The sequence below is a fragment of the Garra rufa genome, chromosome 14, assembly GCF_049309525.1.
Source record: "Garra rufa chromosome 14, GarRuf1.0, whole genome shotgun sequence".
Lineage (NCBI taxonomy): Eukaryota > Metazoa > Chordata > Actinopteri > Cypriniformes > Cyprinidae > Garra > Garra rufa.
Window position 1 is genome coordinate 20,643,217 of NC_133374.1, and position 22,455 is coordinate 20,665,671.

The 22,455-nt window shown below is 34.4% G+C and overlaps 1 protein-coding gene across 1 annotated transcript in view; it reads left to right on the plus strand.

Annotated features, from left to right (window-relative positions):
- Nucleotides 1–22,455, plus strand: part of usp32 (ubiquitin specific peptidase 32) — a 68,109-nt gene that overhangs the window by 18,405 nt on the left and 27,249 nt on the right. Inside the window, exons 3-12 of the mRNA XM_073817973.1 lie at nucleotides 4,305–4,410; nucleotides 4,919–5,037; nucleotides 7,759–7,918; nucleotides 19,146–19,277; nucleotides 19,529–19,636; nucleotides 19,835–19,950; nucleotides 20,327–20,389; nucleotides 21,444–21,527; nucleotides 21,677–21,738; nucleotides 22,192–22,294. Coding sequence (XP_073674074.1) covers nucleotides 4,305–4,410; nucleotides 4,919–5,037; nucleotides 7,759–7,918; nucleotides 19,146–19,277; nucleotides 19,529–19,636; nucleotides 19,835–19,950; nucleotides 20,327–20,389; nucleotides 21,444–21,527; nucleotides 21,677–21,738; nucleotides 22,192–22,294 — 1,053 coding nt within the window. The remainder of the gene's footprint in view (nucleotides 1–4,304; nucleotides 4,411–4,918; nucleotides 5,038–7,758; nucleotides 7,919–19,145; nucleotides 19,278–19,528; nucleotides 19,637–19,834; nucleotides 19,951–20,326; nucleotides 20,390–21,443; nucleotides 21,528–21,676; nucleotides 21,739–22,191; nucleotides 22,295–22,455) is intronic.

A 22,455-nucleotide genomic window follows, 5' to 3' on the forward strand; every position in this document is an offset into this window, starting at 1 on the left:
TATATACACACACTTTCTTGCAAGATATTTTTCTTTTCCCACGTGAGTCAGTCCGCGTCAGTCGTGCTCTTTAACCAATCAGATGTGACCTCGCCATTTCAACCAATCATAACCCGCCAGGAGCGCAGCCTAAATCCTGTTTACATGAAATAAACCTGCTCCAGAGCAGGTTTAGGCTTGCGCACCTGTTGCTATGACAGCAAGTCCCGGATGAGCTTCGAAGAACCGAGCGATCCAAGATCCCGCAAAATCGTCAACAATCAAATCCAGCTAACTTAGTTAGCAAGGTACGAAGAACGGACCCCTGGATGGTTAATTTACTATACATTTAGCTAGGAAACCAAAGGATCGGAGACATACATTTTGTTTTGTTATTTTCAAAATGTATTTATTTATTCATTTATTTACATCTGGTTTGTTTTATAATTGAATAATTTTAACCTGTTATATATTATTGGATTAATTGCGATTTAATCACGATTAATCACATCCAAAATAAAAGTTTGTGTTTACATAATAAATGTATGTGTACTGTGTATATTTATATGTAGGCTATATAAAAATATACACAGATACTAGGGCTGGACAGTGTGGCCTAAATTCAAATTCTCGATTAATTGAAAGTTTTACCTTGATTACAGTTAATGCAAGATTATTTTGATTTATTTATTTTTGTGTCCTTTATAGTAATTGATGTGAATCTGACTCATGATCACTGTTGCATAGTTTCGGTAGTATGTTTTTTTTTTTTTTTTTTTTTTTTTTGAAAGTATTAACATGATTAAAAAAAACGAAATAACTGAAATGGGAAAATTACGTCAGTTTGAGGTTCTGATTTTTGGTTTCGATTACTTTTTGATTAATTGACCAGCCTTAACACATACATATAAGTAGATAATTAATATATATATATATATATATATATATATATATATATATATATATATACATACATGTAAATATTTCTCTCTATATACACATGTACGTGTATGTATTTATATATACAAATAAACTAATTGGATGCACTTAATCATGATTAATCGATTTGACATCACTAATAAATAAGTTTTGCTGAGTACAAAACAGTTGGCCCAATTTTCTATTATGCATTTAGCTAGGAAACCAATTGATCTCTAGCATTTAAGTTTTTTTGTTTATTTTAAGGGCTGTCAAACAATTAATCGTGATTAATCACATCCAAAATAAAAGTTTATGTTTACATACTGTATGTTTGTGTGTAATGTATATACGTATACATTAAGGAAAAATATTTTAGATTTATATATAATATATTTATATTTGTATATAATTTACATCTCATACAAGTATAAATATGTATACATTATATAAATAGTGTTTTTAAATATTAGATAATAAATATACACAGTAAACACACATATAGTATAAAGAGTTCGTTTGCAAAAACAAGTCATTTTAATTTTCAATTTTAATCTCAATTAAACTGCAGTTGGGTTATTTTGATTCAGTAAAAATAACTAACACAAAACGGCTAACTAACACAATAAAACACCATAAAAACATTATAATAAAATAAAAAACATTGATTTTTGTAAATTAAAAAAACTGATTGATATGTTTTTGCAAATCAACTCTTCGTATGTGAAACTTTTATTTTGGATGCAATCAATCGCGATTAATCGTTTGACAGTCCTAGTTTATTTTCTGTTTACTGTTTTGCTTAAATATTTATTGTTTTTTGAATTTACTGGTTTATTTACTTAAATGATGTATTTGTTTATTTTTTTTTGTTTATTTACTTAATAAATTTACTTTCCTTTACCTAAAGGATCACAGGCATACATTTTGTATTTTGCCTTGGTTTTTTATTTTATAGTTATGGATGTTCTTAAGTAAATAAATATTTGCTGATTTTATTCATCTTTATTTACTCGTCTGTTTTAATCCACAAAAATGTTTGTAAATGTTTCACTATCCGAAGTTCCTTGACAAGTAGCTATGGGAAAAGTGAATTTTGGACTCTGCTCACCAGCGAAGCTGTAGTCTAACTTGTCAGTCAAGACTCGTTTGGACTTGGACATGTTCAGTTTGACACAAGATTGATACCACAGGGGAAGGTACCTGTCAATGTGTGGAAATCCCAGCTTGCTCAGAATTTCAGGAAACATTACAATGTTCTTGTGCTTTTTTTCCTAATAAATGTTTGTCTTGTATGCCGCAGAGCACCAGACTGTGCAGTAGGCATCTGGGGGCGTGAAAATTGTAGTTATATGTGGCGTTAAGGCTAAGACATGGTGTCATACCAGGCATAAAAGTGAATTATGTCTGCGTGAGATGTCTCTGTGGAATAGAAATGATCAAAAACAGGAAGAAAAGTATTTTATTGCTAAGCCTCCTGCTGGGCCACATTTTGCAGGGATATTTTTTTATACTGCAACACATTATATGCAGCCCTGCAGTGCGGGTAGAGAGAATGTAATCTTTCCTCTGTATTAAACTAAACATTGTCAGCTGATTTATGAGGAGATATATATCTACAGAGCATTATCATTAAAAGTCTTGATGTTTCTTTGAATCTCAGAGGAAATCAAAGGTCTGAGATAACAGCTAACACCAGGCTGTCTGTCTTAAGCACCGAACACCAGTAGACTTAGTAATAGCGTACTGATGGGAAGTAATGACCTTCTTTGTTGTGTAACTATGGTGAAATTCAAAAGATACACATTTTCTGTTTCATTTGGTTTGCATGACTCCTGTAAATACCTGTAAAACTTTTTCCAACCTGTTTTACTATGCTTATTGATAATTTTTTTAAATTTAATTATTAGTATTAGTATTTATTAATTTGTTTGTATTGTCATCTGTGTAATCTGTGTAGATCTTATTGTATGACATTTGCATAATCATTACATGCAATTCAATGTACTTTGCATAATTTCCTGTGTTCTTTAGAAAGGGCCATTCACACTTACAATGCACTAAATCATTAGAAGTCACCAAGTATCTGATCTGTTGTATTTCTAGAATCCTACTTACATCAAGTAGTGGAGAACTATCTTCACTCCCATTGGTAGTTGCTGCTTCGCTGTTAATTTTCTGTAAAGTTAAGTTCAGTGGCAAAATCTAGCTCCGTGATCGCTGTGACTCGTATAGCTGCAAAACTCTTACTGAAAAGTGCAAACGTACCTAAAGACAAAATCTGCAAAATGTTATTTATTTGACCAAAATTTTTTACTTGGTACTGACCTGAATAAGATATTTCACATAAAAGACGTTTACATATAGTCCACAAGAGAATTTGAATTTATAAAAATTACCCAGTTTCAAAAGGTTACGTTCACTTGATTCTTAATACTGTTGTTTCCTGAATAATCCACAGCAGTGTTTTTTTTTTTTGTTTAGTGATAGTTGTTTGTGAATCCCTTGTTTGTCCTAAACAGATAAACTGCCTGCTGTTTTTCAGAAAAGACCTTCAGGTCCCACAAATTCTTTGGTTTTTCAACATTTTTGTGTATTTAAACCCTTTCCAACAATGACTGTATGATTTTGAGATCCATCTTTTCACACTGAGGACAACTGAGGGACTCATATGCAACTATTACAGAAGGTTCAAACGCTCACTGATGCTCCAGAAGGAAAAACCATGCATTAAGAGCCGGGAGTGTAAACTTTTGAACGGATTGAGGATGTGTACTTTTTTTTTGTTTTTTTGTTTTTTTCCCTAAATATCATGTTTTTTCAGTTAGTACTGCCCTTTAGAAGCTACAGAAGTTACATGTTCCCCACAGGACAAAAATTTGCCCTGACCTTCAGATTTGAAAAGTTTTCACCCCTGGCTCTTAATGCATAATTTTTCCTTCTGAAGCATCAGTGAGCATTTGAACCTTCTGTAATAGTTGCATATGAGTCCCTCAGTTGTCCTCAGTGTAAAAAGATGGATCTCAAAATCATACAGTCATCGTTGGAAAGGGTTCAAATACACAAAAATGCTGAAAAACCAAAGAATTTGTGGGACATGAAAGATTTTTTCTGAAGAACAGCAGACAGTTTAACTATTCAGGAGAAACAAGGAACTCATGAACAACTATCACTAAACAAAAAAACACACAGTTGTGGATCATTCAGGTAACAACACGTCTTCTATGTGAAATATCTTTTTCAGGTCAGTACTAAATAAAAAATAACATGTATTTTGTATGATCCCTCTTATTTTGGTAAATTAATTGACCAAATGTATGTAAACTTCAACTATAAATGCTGAGTTACGTGTATTATAACGGGCCACATTTAATGTGCATCCTTTCTCCCTTTCTCATCTGTTGTAGGTGATCTACAACTCTTTTGGTGGCACATCTAAAGGGCTGCACTTCAACTACCTGATCGTCGGGCTGGTTCTATTAACAAGAGGACGCGATGAAGAGAAAGCCAAATGTAGGTTTATAGGGGCACACGGCTGTGCTCTATACATTGATCTTGCACATTTTTTCATTGTAACATCTTTGTGCATGATGCATTATAAATTAATTACTCTGTGTAGTAGCTTTATTCTCAAGGATTTAAAGCATCACTTGTCTTCTAAATAGCCCCATTGAGCCTTACAGATGTACGTGTGTATTTTGTTTGTTTTGCACATCACTAGAAAAACCCGACTAATTCCATTTCAAATAGCAATCAAAACAAGCGCACCTCAGGCACAGCATATTCAATTATCCAAATGTTATTTAGTTTTGTTTTGCACTGTGTTTCTTTAGTCAAAATGGTAGCCGCATGAACATTCCACTTGACAGTCTCATATTCCCCACAGATGTGCTGTCTACTCTGCTGTGTGTCACAACTGTGTCCATGACAGCTGTGATTGATGTGAGGGTGCGAGACACATTGCCTGCAAGACTTTGATAAGGTGTGTGTGTATTAACCAGCATGTCCTCTGTGTCCACAGATATCTTCAGCTTGTTCGCTTGTGATTCGGGGACCTATGTTGTCCGGGAGGATGTGGAGAACATGCTGCGTTCAGTGGATGGGGAGGTCCCACCCTCTCTTAGGAAGTGCTTCACTGAGGTCAGTGCAGTGATTTACCTCAGTTTCATCAGTCTAGTGATTTCTCAGAACAACCATCACGCCATTTAGCCACAGTGTTTTTTTTTTTTCTTTCAAATTACTGACAGGAAATTAATCTGCCTTTTTAATAATAAATGTAGTACATTTTATAATTATATACAGTGCCTTGCAAAAGTATTCATACCCCTTCATTTTTGTCACGTTTTGTTGCAGCATTATGTTAAACTGCTTTAAATTAGTTTTCCCCCACATCAATTTACACTCCATACACCATAATAATGACAAAGCAAAAACCAGATTTGCAAATTTAACAAATTTATTAAAAATAAAACTCTGAAATAAGTACATTGCATAAGTATTCATACCCTTAACTCAGTACATAGTTAAAGCACCTTTACAGCCTCAAGTCTTTTTGGGTATGATGTGACAAGCTTTGCACATCTGCATTTGGCAATTATCTGCCATTCTTTGCCTCACCTTTTCACCTCTCAAGCTCTGTCAGCTTGGATGGGGGCTGGCAGACATTTTCTAGAGTCCTAGTTTTTCCAGTCGTCTTCCATTATGGATAATGGAGGCTACATGCTTCTGTGAACCTTCAATTTTTTCTGAACTCTTCCCTAGATCATTGCCTTAACGCAAGTCTGTCACTGAGCTCACCAGGCAGTTATCTTGACCTCAGGACTTGGTTTTTGCTCTGATATGCATTTTCAGCTGTTAGACCTTTTCTGAGAGGTGTGTGCCTTTCTAAATCATACTCATTCAAATTAATTTGCCACAGTTTAACTCCACTCGAAGTGTAGTAACATCTAAAAGCAATATGAATGCTCCTGAGCTAAATTTCGAGTGTCCCAGAAAAGGGTATGAATACTGATGTGGGAAAAAAGTAATTTAAAGTAGCTTAACATAAGGCAGCAACATAACAAAATGTGAAAAAAATGAAGGGGTATAAATAATTTCGCAAGGCACTGCATGTGACCCTGAATCACAAAACCAGTTTTAAGTAGCACAGGTATATTTGTAGCAAAAGCCAAAAATACATTGTATAGGTCAAAATGATTAATATTTTACTTTTATACCAAAAATCATTAGGATATTAAGTAAAGATCAAGTTCCATGAAAATATTTTGTAAATTTCCTGCTGTAAATATATCAAAACTAAATTTTTTATTAGTAAAATGCATTGCTAAGAACTTAATTTGGACGATTTTAAAAGTTGTTAAAAATGTTATATGCTGTTAGAAGCAATGCATTTCCAATATGTCACAATCTGATATTTCACGTATTAAAGGGATAGTTTACCCAAAAATTAAAATCACCCATTATTTACTTACCTCCAAGCCATCCTAGGTGTATATGACTTTCTTCTTTCAGACAAATAAAATCTGAGTTATATTAAAAAATGTCCTGGCTCATCCAATTTTTTTTATAATGTTAGTGAATGGCTTTATGAGATTTTGAAGTCCAATAAAGTGCATCCATCCATCATAAAATGTGCTCCACATGGCTCCCAGGGGGTTAATAAAGACCTTCTGAAGTGAATCGATGTGTTTGTATAAGAAAAAAAAAATATATAAAACTTTATAAACTGTAATCTCTAGTTTCTAGTGAGAATATGCTAGTCTCATGAGAACCAAGTTTTGTTCACAACAAAGGAAAACCATTCTCCTCTTGGATTATATTGAAATCCTCCAACATTTTCCTGTCCAAATCCTCGTTTTGTACTTCTAATTTGTGACCGCTGTTTTGTTTTGCCCTCTCCTCTGCACTTCTGCGTTCATCACCGTGTTCGCCTACGTCCAGCGTCATCCACTGGGATTCCACTCTTTAATACACGCATGTACGACAGTTAGCAAAAGCTAGAGATTACGGTTTATAAAGTTCTAAATATGGATATTTTTCTTACTGTATTTTTCTTTTTATGATGGACGGATGCACTCTATTGGAATTAAATCTCAACGCCCATTCAAATGACATTAGAAAGCTTGAAAGAGCCAAAACATTTTTAATATAACTCTGTCACCTTAAGTTACATAAATTAGACTATTTGGATTGAAACATAGCTGAAGTCATGTGTAGCATTTTCCTGCGAGTCCAATTTGCTATTTGGTATTTGCTGGCTGATAAATAGATTGCATGGCTTTTTAATCCAATCTGTCAGGCCTGAGACACTTACTTCATTGATGTTAAAATCTATATATACTGTACTATTTGAACCATTTGCCCTATTTTAACTTGTGTTTACAGAGAGAGCTTCCTATGTGTTAAAACCCTGCTCTAATCATAAGCTTAAAAGGTTGACAGTGCAAATGTTGCAGTCAATAAGGTCACATAATACACTTTGACATACATTCCCTCCTATTTCTCTGTTAGCTCTTCTTTAAGTTGCACTCTCTTCTCAGCCTTCGTTCTTCCTGCTGCTGCATCACTTTCTTGATTTACGGAAAAGCCACCCAGTGCAGCACTTTTGTTGGTTATCCCTTGGCAGCAGCACTAAAACTCTCTCTTATCTCTTTACTCAACCCACTCACACAAATCTATCTGCATTCAACAGAATTCAGTTCATATTAATAATGAGAAAGCTTCCCCTTCGCTGCACAAGGGGAAGCAAATAAGGACAGTCTAACTTCTCAATTCTACGACCTTTTGTCATGCTCTTTAAGTCAGTCACGGGTTCATTAGAGAATTGTGCTCTTTACAGTGTTTCTGTCTGTTTCTGTACAGGGAGAAAAGGTGAATTATGAAAAGTTTAAAAGCTGGCTGCTGCAGAATAAAGATGCTTTCACGTTCTCCCGCTGGCTGCTGTCAGGTGGTGTGTGTGTCACGTTGACTGACGACAGCGACACACCCACTTTCTATCAAACCCTGGCAGGTGTCACACACTGTAAGTGTCACTATTTTCTATGAGTATTATCTGAATGCCCTCTCAGTACTCTCTGAATACTTTCTCTCAATACACTCTTGAAAGTCTTTGTATGTATTCTTTGAATACTCTCTCACTCGAGTTCCCAAAGTATTTTTTCTATTCATTTTCTTCATGCTGATTAAAATGATTTTTTTAAGAGTTCTAAGCCTTGAACTAAACCAGCCATCTCTGAGGTTTGAAAAGCTTCAAAAATGTTTTAAATAGACAATTCTGTCATTAATTACTCACCCTCATGGCATTCCAAACCCGTAAGACCTTCATTCATCTTCAGTACACAAAATAAGATATTTTTGATCAAATCTGAGAGCTTTCGACCCTGCATAGACAGCAACACAACTGACACGTTCAAAGCCCAGAAAGGTAGTAAAGGCATTGTTGAAATAGTCGATGTGACATCAGTGGTTCAACTGTAACATTATGAAGCTATGACAATACGTTTTATGTGCAAAGAAAACAAAAATACTGATTTTGCATAAGCATATACCATCAGTCTTAGAGCTTATAATGGGTCTGGCTCTAAAGATTTGTAATTTATCATAAGAAATTGGTTCGCAAATCGTTTGACTTAGATTGGAACTTTGTTGATAGTGAATCATTTGATTCAGATCAGGACTTCGGAATGTGTATCGCAAATCATTTGATTTAGATCGGAACTTCGTGTAACGTGAACCATTTGATTCAGATCGGGACTTCGGAGTGCATAGTGCAAGTTATTTAATTTAGGGCGAGACTTCAGAGCAGGTTCGCGATTTGTTTGCCTTTGCGTATCGTGAATCATTTGATTCAGATCAGGACTTCGCAGCCTGTATCGCGTACCATTTGATTTAGATTGAAACTTCACAAATTGTAAATCATTTGATTCCGATCGAGACATTGTAGTGTGTAGTGCAAATAATTTGATTTAGATTAGGACTTTGGAGCGCATATCACGTATCATTTGATTTAGATCGTAACTTCTCATTGCGAGTCATTTGATTTTAGATCGGGACTTCAGAGCAGGTTCGCGAATCGTTTGTCTTAGGTTCTAAATTTGTTTATCATGAATCATTTGATTCAGATCAGGACTTCAGAACACGTATCGCAAATTTTTTATTTAGATCGGAACTATGCATAATGTGAATAATTTGATTCAGATCTGCACTTCGGAGCGGGTTTGTGAATCGTTTGTCTTAGATTCTAAATTTGTGTATTTGGAATCATTTGATTCAGATCAGGACTTCGGAATGCGTATCGCAAATCTTTTGATTTAAATTGAAACTTCGCATAATGTGAAAAATTTGCTTCAGATCAGGACTTCAGAGCAGGTTCGCGAATCGTTTTTCTTAGGTTCTAAATTTGTTTATCATGAATCATTTGATTCAGATCAGGACTTCGGAACGCGTGTCGCAAATCTTTTGATTTAGATTGGAACTTCGCATAATGTGAATAATTTGCTTCAGATCAGGACTTCAGAGCAGGTTCGCGAATCGTTTGACTTATATTCTAAATTTGTTTATCGTGAATCATTTGATTCAGATCAGGACTTCGGAACGCGTATCGCAAATCTTTTGATTTAGATTGGAACTTCGCATAATGTGAATAATTTGCTTCAGATCTGCACTTCGGAGCGGGTTTGTGAATCGTTTGTCTTAGATTCTAAATTTGTGTATTTGGAATCATTTGATTCAGATCAGGACTTCGGAATGCGTATCGCAAATCTTTTGATTTAAATTGAAACTTCGCATAATGTGAAAAATTTGCTTCAGATCGGGACTTCAGAGCAGGTTCGCGAATCGTTTGACTTATATTCTAAATTTGTTTATCGTGAATCATTTGATTCAGATCAGGACTTCGGAACGCGTATCGCAAATCTTTTGATTTAGATTGGAACTTCGCATAATGTGAATAATTTGCTTCATATCGGGACTTCGGAGCGGGTTTGTGAATCGTTTGACTTAGATTCTAAATTTGTGTATCGTGAATCATTTGATTCAGATCAGGACTTCGGAACGCGTATCGCAAATCTTTTGATTTAAATTGGAACTTCGCATAACGTGAAAAATTTGATTCAGATCGGGACTTCAGAGAAGGTTCGCGAATCGTTTGACTGAGATTCTAAATTTGTGTATCATGAATCATTTGATTCAGATCAGGACTTCGGAACGCGTATTGCAAATCTTTTGATTTAGATTGGAACTTCGCATAACGTGAATAATTTGATTCTGATCGTTTGACTTAGATTGGAAATTCGCATATTGTGAATCATTTAATTCAGATCGTGACTTCAGAGCGTATATTGCAAATCATTTGTTTTAGATCAGAAGTTTGCGTAACGCAAATCATTTGATTTAGATCGGGACTTTGGAGCAGGTTTGCGAAACATTTTATTTAGATTGGAAATTTGCATATTGTGAATCATTTGATTTCAGAACTTCAGAGTGGATTTTTGAATCATTACACGAACTAAATGACTCACGATCCGCACTCTTTGCTCTGAGTCCTGATCTGAAATGATGGTTCTCGAATTATTATTCAGATTGGGACTTTGGAGGGGGTTCGCAAATCATTTGCTTAGATCGGAACCTAGGAGCGCAGATTTCTATTCATTTGATTCAATTCGGGACTTTGGAGCGTGTGTCATGAATCATTTGTTTTCAGATCAGGATTTTGGAGCGAATCTTTTTTTTTTTTTTTTTAAATCTTAAACAATGGAAAACATTAAACCATAAGTGAGATCTCTAAATGAAGTCCTTGAAATTATAAAAGCACTGCTTAAATTCCTTGAAAGTCATGGAATTTCATTTGACAGTATCTGCACAAACACTTTATACTTCCTGAATATACTCTCTCGGTGTTCCATTAGTATTCTCTAAATATGCTCTCGACGCTCTCTGGACTGCTTTGTTTTTTTTTTTTTTTTTTTGCAGAAATGGCTGGTGTTTGTCATTTCAGAGGCATCAGAATTCTGTTTTTTTTAATGAGAAATAACTAAAAGGTTATCATTTAAATGTACGAGAGACACTGCGTGTCACTGAAGCTGACAGTAATCTGCTCTTTGATAGTCTGTGCTGTAGGTGTTTAGGCAGGTCGTAAGTCTCGTTTTGTCCACTTCCCTCTCCTCCCCGACACACAGGAGGCATCAGCAAATCAACCGGCCTGCCCTCCACCGGGAGAGAGGCATCTGTGTGAGATAATGGCGAGTGACAGGCAACACTTCCCACTCAGTGAACACACACACCCAGCATTTGCACACACTCGGCCCTGCTGCAGCTGTCACTGCCACCCAGCTATTAAAACAAGACTGACATGCTGAAGGAAATGGCTGCATTCGCTCAGAGACCCCAAGTCCACACAGTGACAGAATCTGAGCACTAGCTCTTGTCGTAGAGACAATGATTTATTTAGGGGCTGAAGATCTCTCACCCGCTTAGTCACTCAGTGCTTTTGCTGTCATGAAATCGTAATGTGGGAAGCCTGTAATGTTTTCAGTTATGAGTGTGCAGCATGGCTCAATTGACCCACATTCACGAGTGACTATGCTGTGATAGCCATGATTTTGCTTTAGATTGGTGTGTATGATAATAAAAATATTTTAATTCATTATTATCATCATTATTATTATTATTATTATTATTATTATTATTATTTTACTTTTCTAATTTTTTTTTGTTATTTTTAGTGACCATTTAATCTATCTGTCATTCTGTCGTTCTATTTATCCATCCATCCATCCACGTCTATCATTTTGTCGCTCTATCTATAGTTTTGTCTATCGTTTTATCTATCATTTTGTCATTCCATCCATCCATCATCCATCTATTCTGTCGTTCTATCTATCCATCTATCTATCCATCTATCTATCCATCTATCTATCCATCTATCTATCGTTCTATCGTTCTATCGTTCTATCGTTCTATCGTTCTATCGTTCTATCTATCCATCTATCATTCATCATTCTATCTATCTATCGATCTATCCATCTATCGATCTATCATCTATCGATCTATCCATCTATCCATCTATCCATCTATCCATCTATCCATCTATCCATCTATCGATCTATCCATCTATCCATCTATCGATCTATCCATCTATCGATCCATCTATCGATCCATCTATCGTTCTATCTATCGTTCTGTCATTCTATCTATCGTTTTGTCATTCTCTCTCATTTATCTATCTGTTCATCATTCTGTCGTTCTATCTATCGTTCTGTCATTCTATCGTTTTGTCATTCTATCTATCTCTATCGTTTTGTCATTCTATCTCTCATTTATCTATCTATCTATCTGTTCATTATTCTGTCGTTATATCTATCGTTCTGTCATTCCATCCATCCATCCATCCATTGTTCTGTTATTCTATCTATCATTCGTTTGTTCTATCTTTCTATCATTCGTTTGTTCTATCTTTCTATCTATTGTTCTGTCTATTTATCTACCCATCTGTCTGTCTATCCATATCTTATCTTTCCATCCGTCCATCAATATCTATCCATCCATCCATGTCTATCCGTCCATCCAACCGTCTATCCGTCCATCCATCATTCTAGCTACCTGTCTATCATTCTGTTTATTTTACTATCATTCAGGCCTTTCTTTCTATCTATCTGTCTGTAATTCTAGCTATCTATCGTTTTAGCTACTGGTCTGTCTATCTGTCTGTTGTTCTATTGTTCGTTCTGTCATTCCATCTATCATTCTAGCTAGCTATCATTCTAGCCTGTCTATTGTTCTATCTATTGTTCTGTCGTTCTTTCTTTCTAATTATCAATCTAGCTGTCTATCTATCATTCTGTCGTTCTGTTGTTCTATCACTATCAGTCTATCATTTTATTTAGCTATTATTCTATCTATCATTCTATCTATCCACCTATCGTTCATTCTGTCTATTGTTCTATCTATCATTTTAGCTACTGGTCCGTCTATCTGTCTGTCTGCCTGTCTATCATTCTATCGTTCCATCTATCATTCTAGCTGTCTATCATTCTGTTGTTCTATCATTCTATCACTATCAGTCAATCATTTTATCTAGCTATCATTCTATCGTTCTATCTATTGTTTTGTCTATCGTTCATTCTATTGTTCTAGCTATCTATCATTCTAGCTATCTAGCATTCTATCTTTTATTGTTCTGTCCATCCATCCATCTGTTTATCATTCTAGCTATCTAGCATTCTATCTATTTATCATTCTGTCCATCCATCCATCGTTCTATTGTTCTAGCATTTTATCTTTTTGTCTATGTATTGTTCATTATATTTATCCTTTGGATTTTTAGCTATTTTTAAGAGTCTTCCCAAAATAATTATTTTTGCATTAAATTGACCAGGGACTGACGTAGCTTTATTTATCTTTTCAAAAACCTGGTTAACTGGATATCTGTTTAAAAGATGGTTTGTATTTTTTATTTTTTTTTACTGGAAATGAAAAAAAAATTGATTGGATTGAGACACTGATTCAGTTTGTTCGTATGTTAGAACTGATAATGCGATGCAGGTAGGCAGCTCAGTAGGCTTTAAAGCACAACCATTAATACTGGGCGGGAGCAAACTAATATCGACATGCCTGTTCTGTTTGTGATTTAAAGCAGTTGCCTATAGGTTGCTTCAAACAGCATACACAGCAGTTGTTTGCTTTTGTCATTAATCAATTGACTGTATACAGTCGTTATTGGAAGGTCAATTTATGCGTCTATTCTCTGTATTAGTAAGACCATGATCGATTCAGTCTATAGCATATTTCCCATACCCATACCATACAAAATGAATGGCTGGGCTTTATTCTCATCACTATGTCACCAAGACAAGATACTTTTATCCTCAGATACAAGCTAAAAAACACAAAAGCAAGTGATTATGCAAATGGCTCAGTAAAATTAGAATTAGAAGTTTGCTTTGTCAATCAAGGACAGCTTTGGCTCTCCATCTCTAGCCAATCAGAGAAGCTACCTGGGCAACCCACGGTAATCTGCGGCCCGCTCCAGATTATCCTCTTAGCTCAGTGAGAGGGCTGTGTGTGTGCTGTTGGTGTGAAGTAGTCATGATCTATGTGATCTATGTGAGCGCGTGTGGGTTTATGGGTTCATGCGCCTTCCAGAATATGCCTCACACCAGGCCAAGTGCGAACAGGCAAGAGGCCTGTCAGAAAGAAGAAAGTGAAGGCTGGGTGACAGTAATTTGTGAGAAGAAAAGGGAGTTGGATTGCATACGGAGATGGAGAGTTACTGTATTTTGCCAACATAACTTTTGCTATGGTACACGCCATATCTAACAGCCGGAGCCGTAACATGTGCAGTGGAATATGGTATGGTTCTTCTGTTGCCACTCTGATAGAGTTGCTCCTTTAGGTGAGTACTGACATTTGGAGGGTGTAGTTTACAAATAATATGTCTGTGAAGCTATATGCTAGATATATAGAAATATAATAGCTTCATGGTAAACAAACCTTCATGGTTTAATTTTTTTTTAAATGTTGTGCTCACCTAATTTGAGTACAGTAAAACGGTAATATTGTAAAATATTATTAACATTTAAAAGATCTATTTTCTGTTTTATAATATATTTTAAAATGTCACTTATTTCTGCGATGACAACTGAATTTTCAGCAGCCATTACTCTAGTCTTCAGTGTCACATGATCGACGATTCTTCAGAAGTCATTCTGATGATATGAAATCATATTCTGGTGTAAAGCACAAGTAATATTTCTTTTTATTAATGTTGAAAAATTCATGTTTTTCTGTCACTTTTAATCAATTTAATGTGTCCTTGCTATATATACACTACCAGTCAAAAGTTTTTGGACCGTAAGATTTTTAATGTTTTTTTAAGAAGTCTCTTCTGCTCACCAAGCCTTCATTTATTTGATCCAAAAAACACCAAAACAGTAATATTGTGAAATATTTTTTACCATTTCAAACAACTGCTTTCTATTTGAATATATGTTAAAATGTCATTCATTCCTGTGATCAAATCTAAATTTTCATCACCATTACGGCAGTTTTTAGTGTCACGTGATCCTTCAGAAATAATTTTAATATGCTGATTTGCTGTTCAAGAAACATTTATTATTATTATCAATATTTCAAACAGATTTTTTCAGGATTCTTTGATGAATAGAAAGATCCAAAGATCAGCATTTATCTGAAATTACATTTATCTTTTGTAACATTATACACTATACTGTCTGTCTGTATAATTTTCTTTGTTTTTTTTTTCTGGAAAATACATTTTAGAAAATAATCATTTTATTTAGCAAGGATGCTTGAAGGTGATGATAAAGACATTTATAATGTTACAAAAGATTTCTATTTCATAAATGCTGTTTTTCTGAACTTTCTTTTCATCAAAGAAACCTGAAAAAAATCTACTCAGCAGCAAATTAGAATATTAGAATGATTTCTGAAGGATCATGTGACTGGAGTAACAGTGCTACAATTCAGGTTTGAAATCACAGGAATAAATTACATTTTAAAATATATTCAAATAGAAAACAATTTTAAATTGTAAAAATATTTCAAAATTGTACTGTTTTTGCTGTACTTTGGATCAAATAAATGCAGGCTTGGTGAGCAGAAAAGACGTCTTTAAAAACATTAAAAATCTCACTGTCCAAAAACTTTTCACTGGTATGTATGTATATTTTTTTAAATTAAAAAAAAATCTTACTTGCCCTAAACATAGACATACACACACTTATGTATTTACTTATGTGCTTATGTTTTACTAAGTTCGCTGACAAATTAATTGTAAAAAATATACATATTCTTTATAGTGAGGTCTAATATGGGGTCTATCAATTTTTTTTTACTTCAGTATGGAGTGAAATGTCATATTCCCACTGGTGTTTAAAATGACAAACACTTTTCAGATATTTGAAGTGGAAGTGGCATCAAAAATAGAATCTGTTCCCAAGAGAGATGGCTAACGTTTCTGATATTAAATACAAAAGTGTACCCTTGTGTCTCAGTCCAGACCTATAATTTTTGCTCTGTCATGCGCTTTGTGCCTTGTTACAGGACAGCAAGAAAAGTAATAGAAACGCACAAGTAATGGGTGAAATGTGTTTTGACAGCTTGAGAGGTCGGACAGCGTCACGCTAGCCAGAGAAACAATGCTCTTCCTGCCACGATGCATTGCAAGATCCCAGGCTATGGCTAGCTTGAAATTAACTGCACATGGTGTCTCATACTAAGATGTACCGCAGCGATCAAGGCTGTAAACACTGAGGATAAACGACGGCTCTTTGCTCATCCGTACAGCACATAATAAGTGTTATAGATTAGCATTCACTGTCCAATGCACAGTGAATAACACTCAAGCAGTTGTTCAGATCCCAACAGCTATTCTAAACTAATTATTGTTCATGGTTATAATAATAATGATAATTCCTCATCACTGCAAAGATGTACGTGGTGTACAGTAATGAGACTTCAATCTAGAGGGAGATTTCTTGTTATTAAATGCATCTCGGATGGGAAGTTTGTATTAAAACTAGAGATTTCTTTGTGTCGGGATAGCTTTCCACTTCTGAAATGACACTGAATCATTGATCGTGATTTGTAGTGAGTGGGTTTGTACATCTATAGATCCATAGACTGCTTTCCATGTTCAGTTTTCATCCCTCAGACAGTGAACCTGCTCTCCCAGAGCACTATGGGAAATAATGACTATTGACCCAATCCAATCATACTCCCAATTGTCCATCAAACCACAGAGGTTTAACTGTGCTGCAGGAGTCGAGGAGATAACAGGGGAGTTTCAGTGCAATCCAGAAGCTGTTCATTAAGATGCCTTTTATTCCTGTCTCGAGAAGCCCCTAGGATATTCTCTCTCTCTCTTTTTTTTTTTTTTTTTTTTTTGTATGGATCGTTTAGCTTATTTATTTATTTATGGAGTGCATTCTCTGTATGTGTTGTGTTTTGAATAATAGAAAAGGGAAGAGGCTGAAATGAATGTCACTCTAAACAAAAGATCAGATTTGTATTCGTGTGTTTTGACACTTGCCTTATGTGTGACTGTCAGTGTGGGAGGTGCAAGACCAATCCTATTAGCCTAAGCTAGAGATTATAGCCAAGCAAGAAGAGTTGACCTAGGCCCTCTTAACCCCTACAAAGTGAAAGCCTGGACTATATATGGTGTAACGGAGGGGGTAACTTGAGTCATGCTTTCACCTAGTTGTTGTTATGTAATCACTCATCATAAATGTTAATTATCTAATGAGAGCCTGTGTCACTCACCGCAGCCCACTTATAGTCTCCTACAGCTGTGGTTTCTAATTTATTATGATGATTCCGTGTCTATTTTGAGAATAATTCAGCCAAAAATGAAGATTCAGTCAGTTAGAAAGTGTTTTCTGTAAAAGTAGTGAATATTAACACAAAAAAGAACAAACTTGCATCATAAAACTAGAGTCTGTATGATTTGTGATACTATCCACCTTATTTTTCAATGCAGATTAAGTCGTTTTCTGGTTATGCGTTAGACTAAGTCGCCGTAGGGAAATAATGAGAAGAATATCAAAGTTTTGAGTTTGCACTACAAACCAGTGTGTTCATATTTAAGTTAATACATTAAAATAATGTGATAAGACACACCAGTTTGCAATATCAAGCAGCAAAACTAGCTGTTTTGTACAGATAAAAACAGCTGGATGTGAATGAGACAGGAAGTTCTTGCTATAAGTTCTTGCTTCAGACCCATTAACCTTACAAATATGGGAATATCCACCCTTATGGGAAAAAAAAGGTAGATATTTCAAGTCTTTTGAAACTATATGATAGCTTTTTTATGACATTATAGTATTTATTCACATTTTAATATAGCTTTTATTTTTCTATTTTCATCTTAATTTCAGTTTATGTTTCTGTTTAGCTTTATTTTTATTTTTAGCCATCATTAATGCTCAAGCTTCATCTTATTTTTTTGTTAGTTGCCAAAATTGGCAAAATTCAGCATTCTTTAATATTGTTCATTATTATCAAATATTTTTGCTTTATATGATTTATGTAATATTTTATTTCAGCTTTATTTCTGATAACAATTTTTAAAACATTTCCAGGTGTAGTAAATGTGATGGTGAACAATGTAAGGGTGAATAAATAATGACATTTTATTTTTTCCCAAGTTCCATTTTATTTTTTTCAAATTACTTTTTTTTTTTTTTTTTTTTTTTTTTTCGTTTTCATTTTTTTGGATTGGGTTTTATCCATTTTTATTTTCTAGTCTCAGTTTTGATTAAATTAAATTAAAAAGCATCAAGCATCAGGCCCTATGAAATGCGTTTAATTTCTTTTTTTTCTTAAATTCAATTTTTATTTTTATTAAATTCTGTGTTTTCTATTTAATTTTCTGGATTCTATTTTCATTAAATTTAACAGTAATAATAATAAATGTAATATTAATCAAAAGCATTTTTAATTAATTTTATCAATTTTATAATTTTTTCAGGAAGACTGTTGTGTATTTTCAATTTTTTTTTTTTTGGGTAAATTAATTCTGGTAAATAATTTCTGATAAGTATTGCTTAAAAAATAATTAAATAATAAAAAATTATTTTAGTAGTAGTACTATCATTATATTGAGTAATATATTTCTGTCACGGTTTCTTCGCGTTAATCCAAACTTTTATTTTGACGGGTTGCTGTGAAGACCTTTAGTTTATGTTTATATATGATAAGACGATAGTTTTTCTCAAACAAAAATGTGAAATGCTCTTGAAGTGACTCTCAGATCAGTTAAAGAGATGGTTTGTGTTCATGTACTCATATATTGAGGTTGCAGAGGCTAAAAACATTGTGAGCGTCATGCATTTCACTGTGTGTAGTAAACAAAACTGTGCATTTGCGCCATTCATTCACACAGTTTATACAGGATTCATATTTAAATACTATTTTTGCAGCTTAATATTCACAGACACTAGTCCAAATCGCATTTTGATTTAAGTGTACTGACCTACTTTTGATTTACTAATCCAAAACTTGGCGAATTTCTGTGACATTACACATTATACAGCAAATTACATTTTTATGACTGGATTCCACAATTCCATCAATGTTTTTCACATCGTGGAAATCATTATTATAGGTCCTTATTAATGCCATTATTACACAGATGTATTTTAGGACTGATATTCAATTATGCACATGCACTAATGCTTGACACTTGTATAAAATAATCTTATTTTTGTGTGTTTCCTTTCTTGCAGTAGAAGAATCAGACATCATCGACTTGGAAAAGCGCTACTGGCTGCTGAAAGCCCAGTCAAGGACAGGCCGCTTTGATTTGGAAACCTTTGTCCCTCTGGTCTCGCCCCCTATTCACGCATCGCTTAGTGAAGGTAAGACAGAATTCATTAAAGGCAAAAATAAATGGTTCTCAAATGGCCTGAGACACACAAACACTCACACATACGACTCGCATGCTTTGAAAACATCTGCAGTGTCCAGGAAAGTCACGCTTCATCTTATTTCGGTAGAAGTGGGTCTCTGCTTTTGAAATGTATTGGATCATTTGTGATAGAAGATCTCCAAAGAATCCAATTACTCTTTCTGGCTAATCTAAACACTGACATTTTCTCCCATTTTCCAGGCTTGTTTCATGCCTTTGATGAGAATCGGGACAATCATATTGACTTTAAGGAGATATCTTGCGGGCTCTCAGCGTGCTGTCGGGGCCCTGTAGCGGAGAGGCAAAAATGTAAGCATTTATTTTCCATCATCCTCTCTTAGTTGTTCATCTTATTTCATGGCAGATGAAGGATTTTTGTGGGTGTTTCTTTAAACATTTTGAAACAGTTTTAGAATAAAATCCTTTGGCTAGTTGAGGCTTATTCCATAGCTATCACATTATGTTTTCGTAATACACACAGTTAATTAACCTCTTTGTCTTGTGCAGTTTGTTTTAAAGTTTTCGATATAGATCGGGATGGCGTTCTGTCCAGGGATGAGATCCACGAAATGGTGGTGGCGCTGCTGGAAGTGTGGAAGGATAACCGAACAGACACCCTTCCTGTAAGTGCAGAGCAGCTGATTGTCTAATCAATCGTCTAAACCGTTTACATCCACAGAAACGGCTGTAATATCATAGTACAGTTAAACTAATCTGGTTAACCTTTGGTTGCCAAACAAATTACTTCCATAGTATTAATATTCATTATAATGTTTATGTGTACATGCTTGCGAGGTGATTAATGCAAATGAGATGCAGTCATGTTGTTGCATGTATGCACTAATGTGAGATTCTACATTTAAATTAAACTCTAATCAATTAATTATTGATTTGCGCATCCTGAGCTGTCATTGTGTTTCTTATTTCGAACGAAGTCGTTTCATGTCAATTATAGATTTCCTGATGATACTTCATGATTTATGCTTTTGTATGTTTCAGGAGTTCGATTCCAGCGTGTCAGACATTGTAGAGGACATACTGAAAATGCATGACACAACAAAAGTAATTACTCTTTTGTTTTCATATTTCATAATGCATGATTAAAAAAATCACAGCAAAAACTATATATATCTACCATTTTAATAGAAAGATATACACTACCAGTTAAAAGATACAGCTTTCTATTTGAATATATTTTAAAATATAATTTATTCCTTTGATCACAGCTACTTTTCCAGCATCATTACTCCAGTGTTTAGTGTTTTTTTTTAATTATTATTATCAATATTTAAAACAGTTGAGTACATTTTTTCAAGATTCTTTGATGAATAGAAAGATCTAAAGATCAGCATTTATCTGAAATAAAAAGCTTTTGGAACATTATACACTATAGCATTCAAACACTTGGAGTTAGTATTTTTTTTTTTTTTTGAGAAAGAAATTATAGATTTTAAAAATTAATACTTTTATTCAGCAAGGATGCTTTAAATTGATCAAAAGTGATGGGAAAGACATTTATAATGTTACAAAAGATTTCTATTTCAGATTAATGCTGTTCTTCTGAACCTTCTATTCATCGAAGAAAACTGAAAAGAATTCTACTCGGATGTTTTTTTTTAAATAATTATAATAATAAATGTTTTTGAGCAGCAAATCAGAATATTAAAATGATTTTCTGAAGGATCATGTGACTGGAGTAATGATGCTAATGATCCTATTCAAATAGGAAAGTTATTTTAAAGAGTAAAAATATTTCAAAATGAGCAGTTTTTTTTTTTTTGCCTTATTTTGGATTAAATAAATGTAGGCTTGGTGAGGAGAAGAGACTTCTTTAAAAAAAAACATTAAAAATCTTACTGTCCAAAAACTTTTGAGTGGTAGTGTAAATCATTGTCATGGTAGTCAATTTAAATTTCTCCATAAATGAACTTTTTTTTTTTGTTATATAATAAAATATTGGCCTGTAAATTAAATTGAATTTCTCAACTACATAAAAATTACTACTTTCTTTTTACTACTGTTGGAATTTTTTTTTTCTTTTCCAATATTTGTTAGGATCATTATTGTTAGTGTATATCATTTGTTGGCTAACCTTTAATTTGTGTTTTACTCACAGCAAGGGCATTTAACCCTGGAGGACTATCAGATATGGAGTGTGAAAAGTGCCCTCGCCAATGAGTTTCTCAACTTGCTGTTTCAGGTAAGATCTTGTTTACCATAATCTTCGACTGAATAACAAAATATAAAGTGTGTAAATGCTTATCTAATCTGTACACATTAGTGAATCCAATAAAGTATAGACGTCCTTGTCTTGGACCTGGCCTGAAATTGCTTGTTAATCTGCATCAGGTGTGTCATATCGTCCTGGGCCTGCGTCCTGCTACCCCTGAAGAGGAAGGCCAGATCATTAGGTGAGAGTAGGACACAGCATTTCTTTACTCGCCCTATCACTGTCTGTAAAGCATCCCTACAGAGCACTTTCTCAATGTTTTGAAACAAGCCTTATGAGGGATGTATTGTATTTCATTCTCCCATAAGCCTCATGATTAAGCTTTGTCTGTATATAAGGATCCATCGTACCTCAGCTGCTGCCTAACAGTGGTTTAAACCAGACAGAGATTGAGAACACAATTTCATTTTCAATTAGATTTTCCAGCGGGACTGATGCTGCTCAAAAAGATACTATAAATACTGTACTACATCAGCGTGTCTGTTTTATTGCTTTGGATATACAGCCCAGGTTTAGCATTGATGTCTCGTGAAAGAAAAAGTGTTTTGTCAGGTTATTTTGGTGCTTGTGTATAAATATGATAGTTCTTTGACTGACTGTTTGTTATCCATGCTGATTTTGTGTGATGGCACAGGGGTTGGCTGGAGAGGGAGAGCAGACACGGGCTACAACCCAGTCAGAACTGGTTCCTGATCTCAATGCAGTGGTGGCAGCAATGGAAAGACTATGTCAGATATGTGAGTCAGCAATATGTCTTTTCAGCCTCTATATAACAATGAAAACGGGTTATATTAGGGGTGAGCGATATGACTAAAATTTTATTAAACGGTAACTAAATGTATCACCACATATTTACTTTTGCTGTAAAAAAAAGGTCTTTATGATATAAAAATTTTTG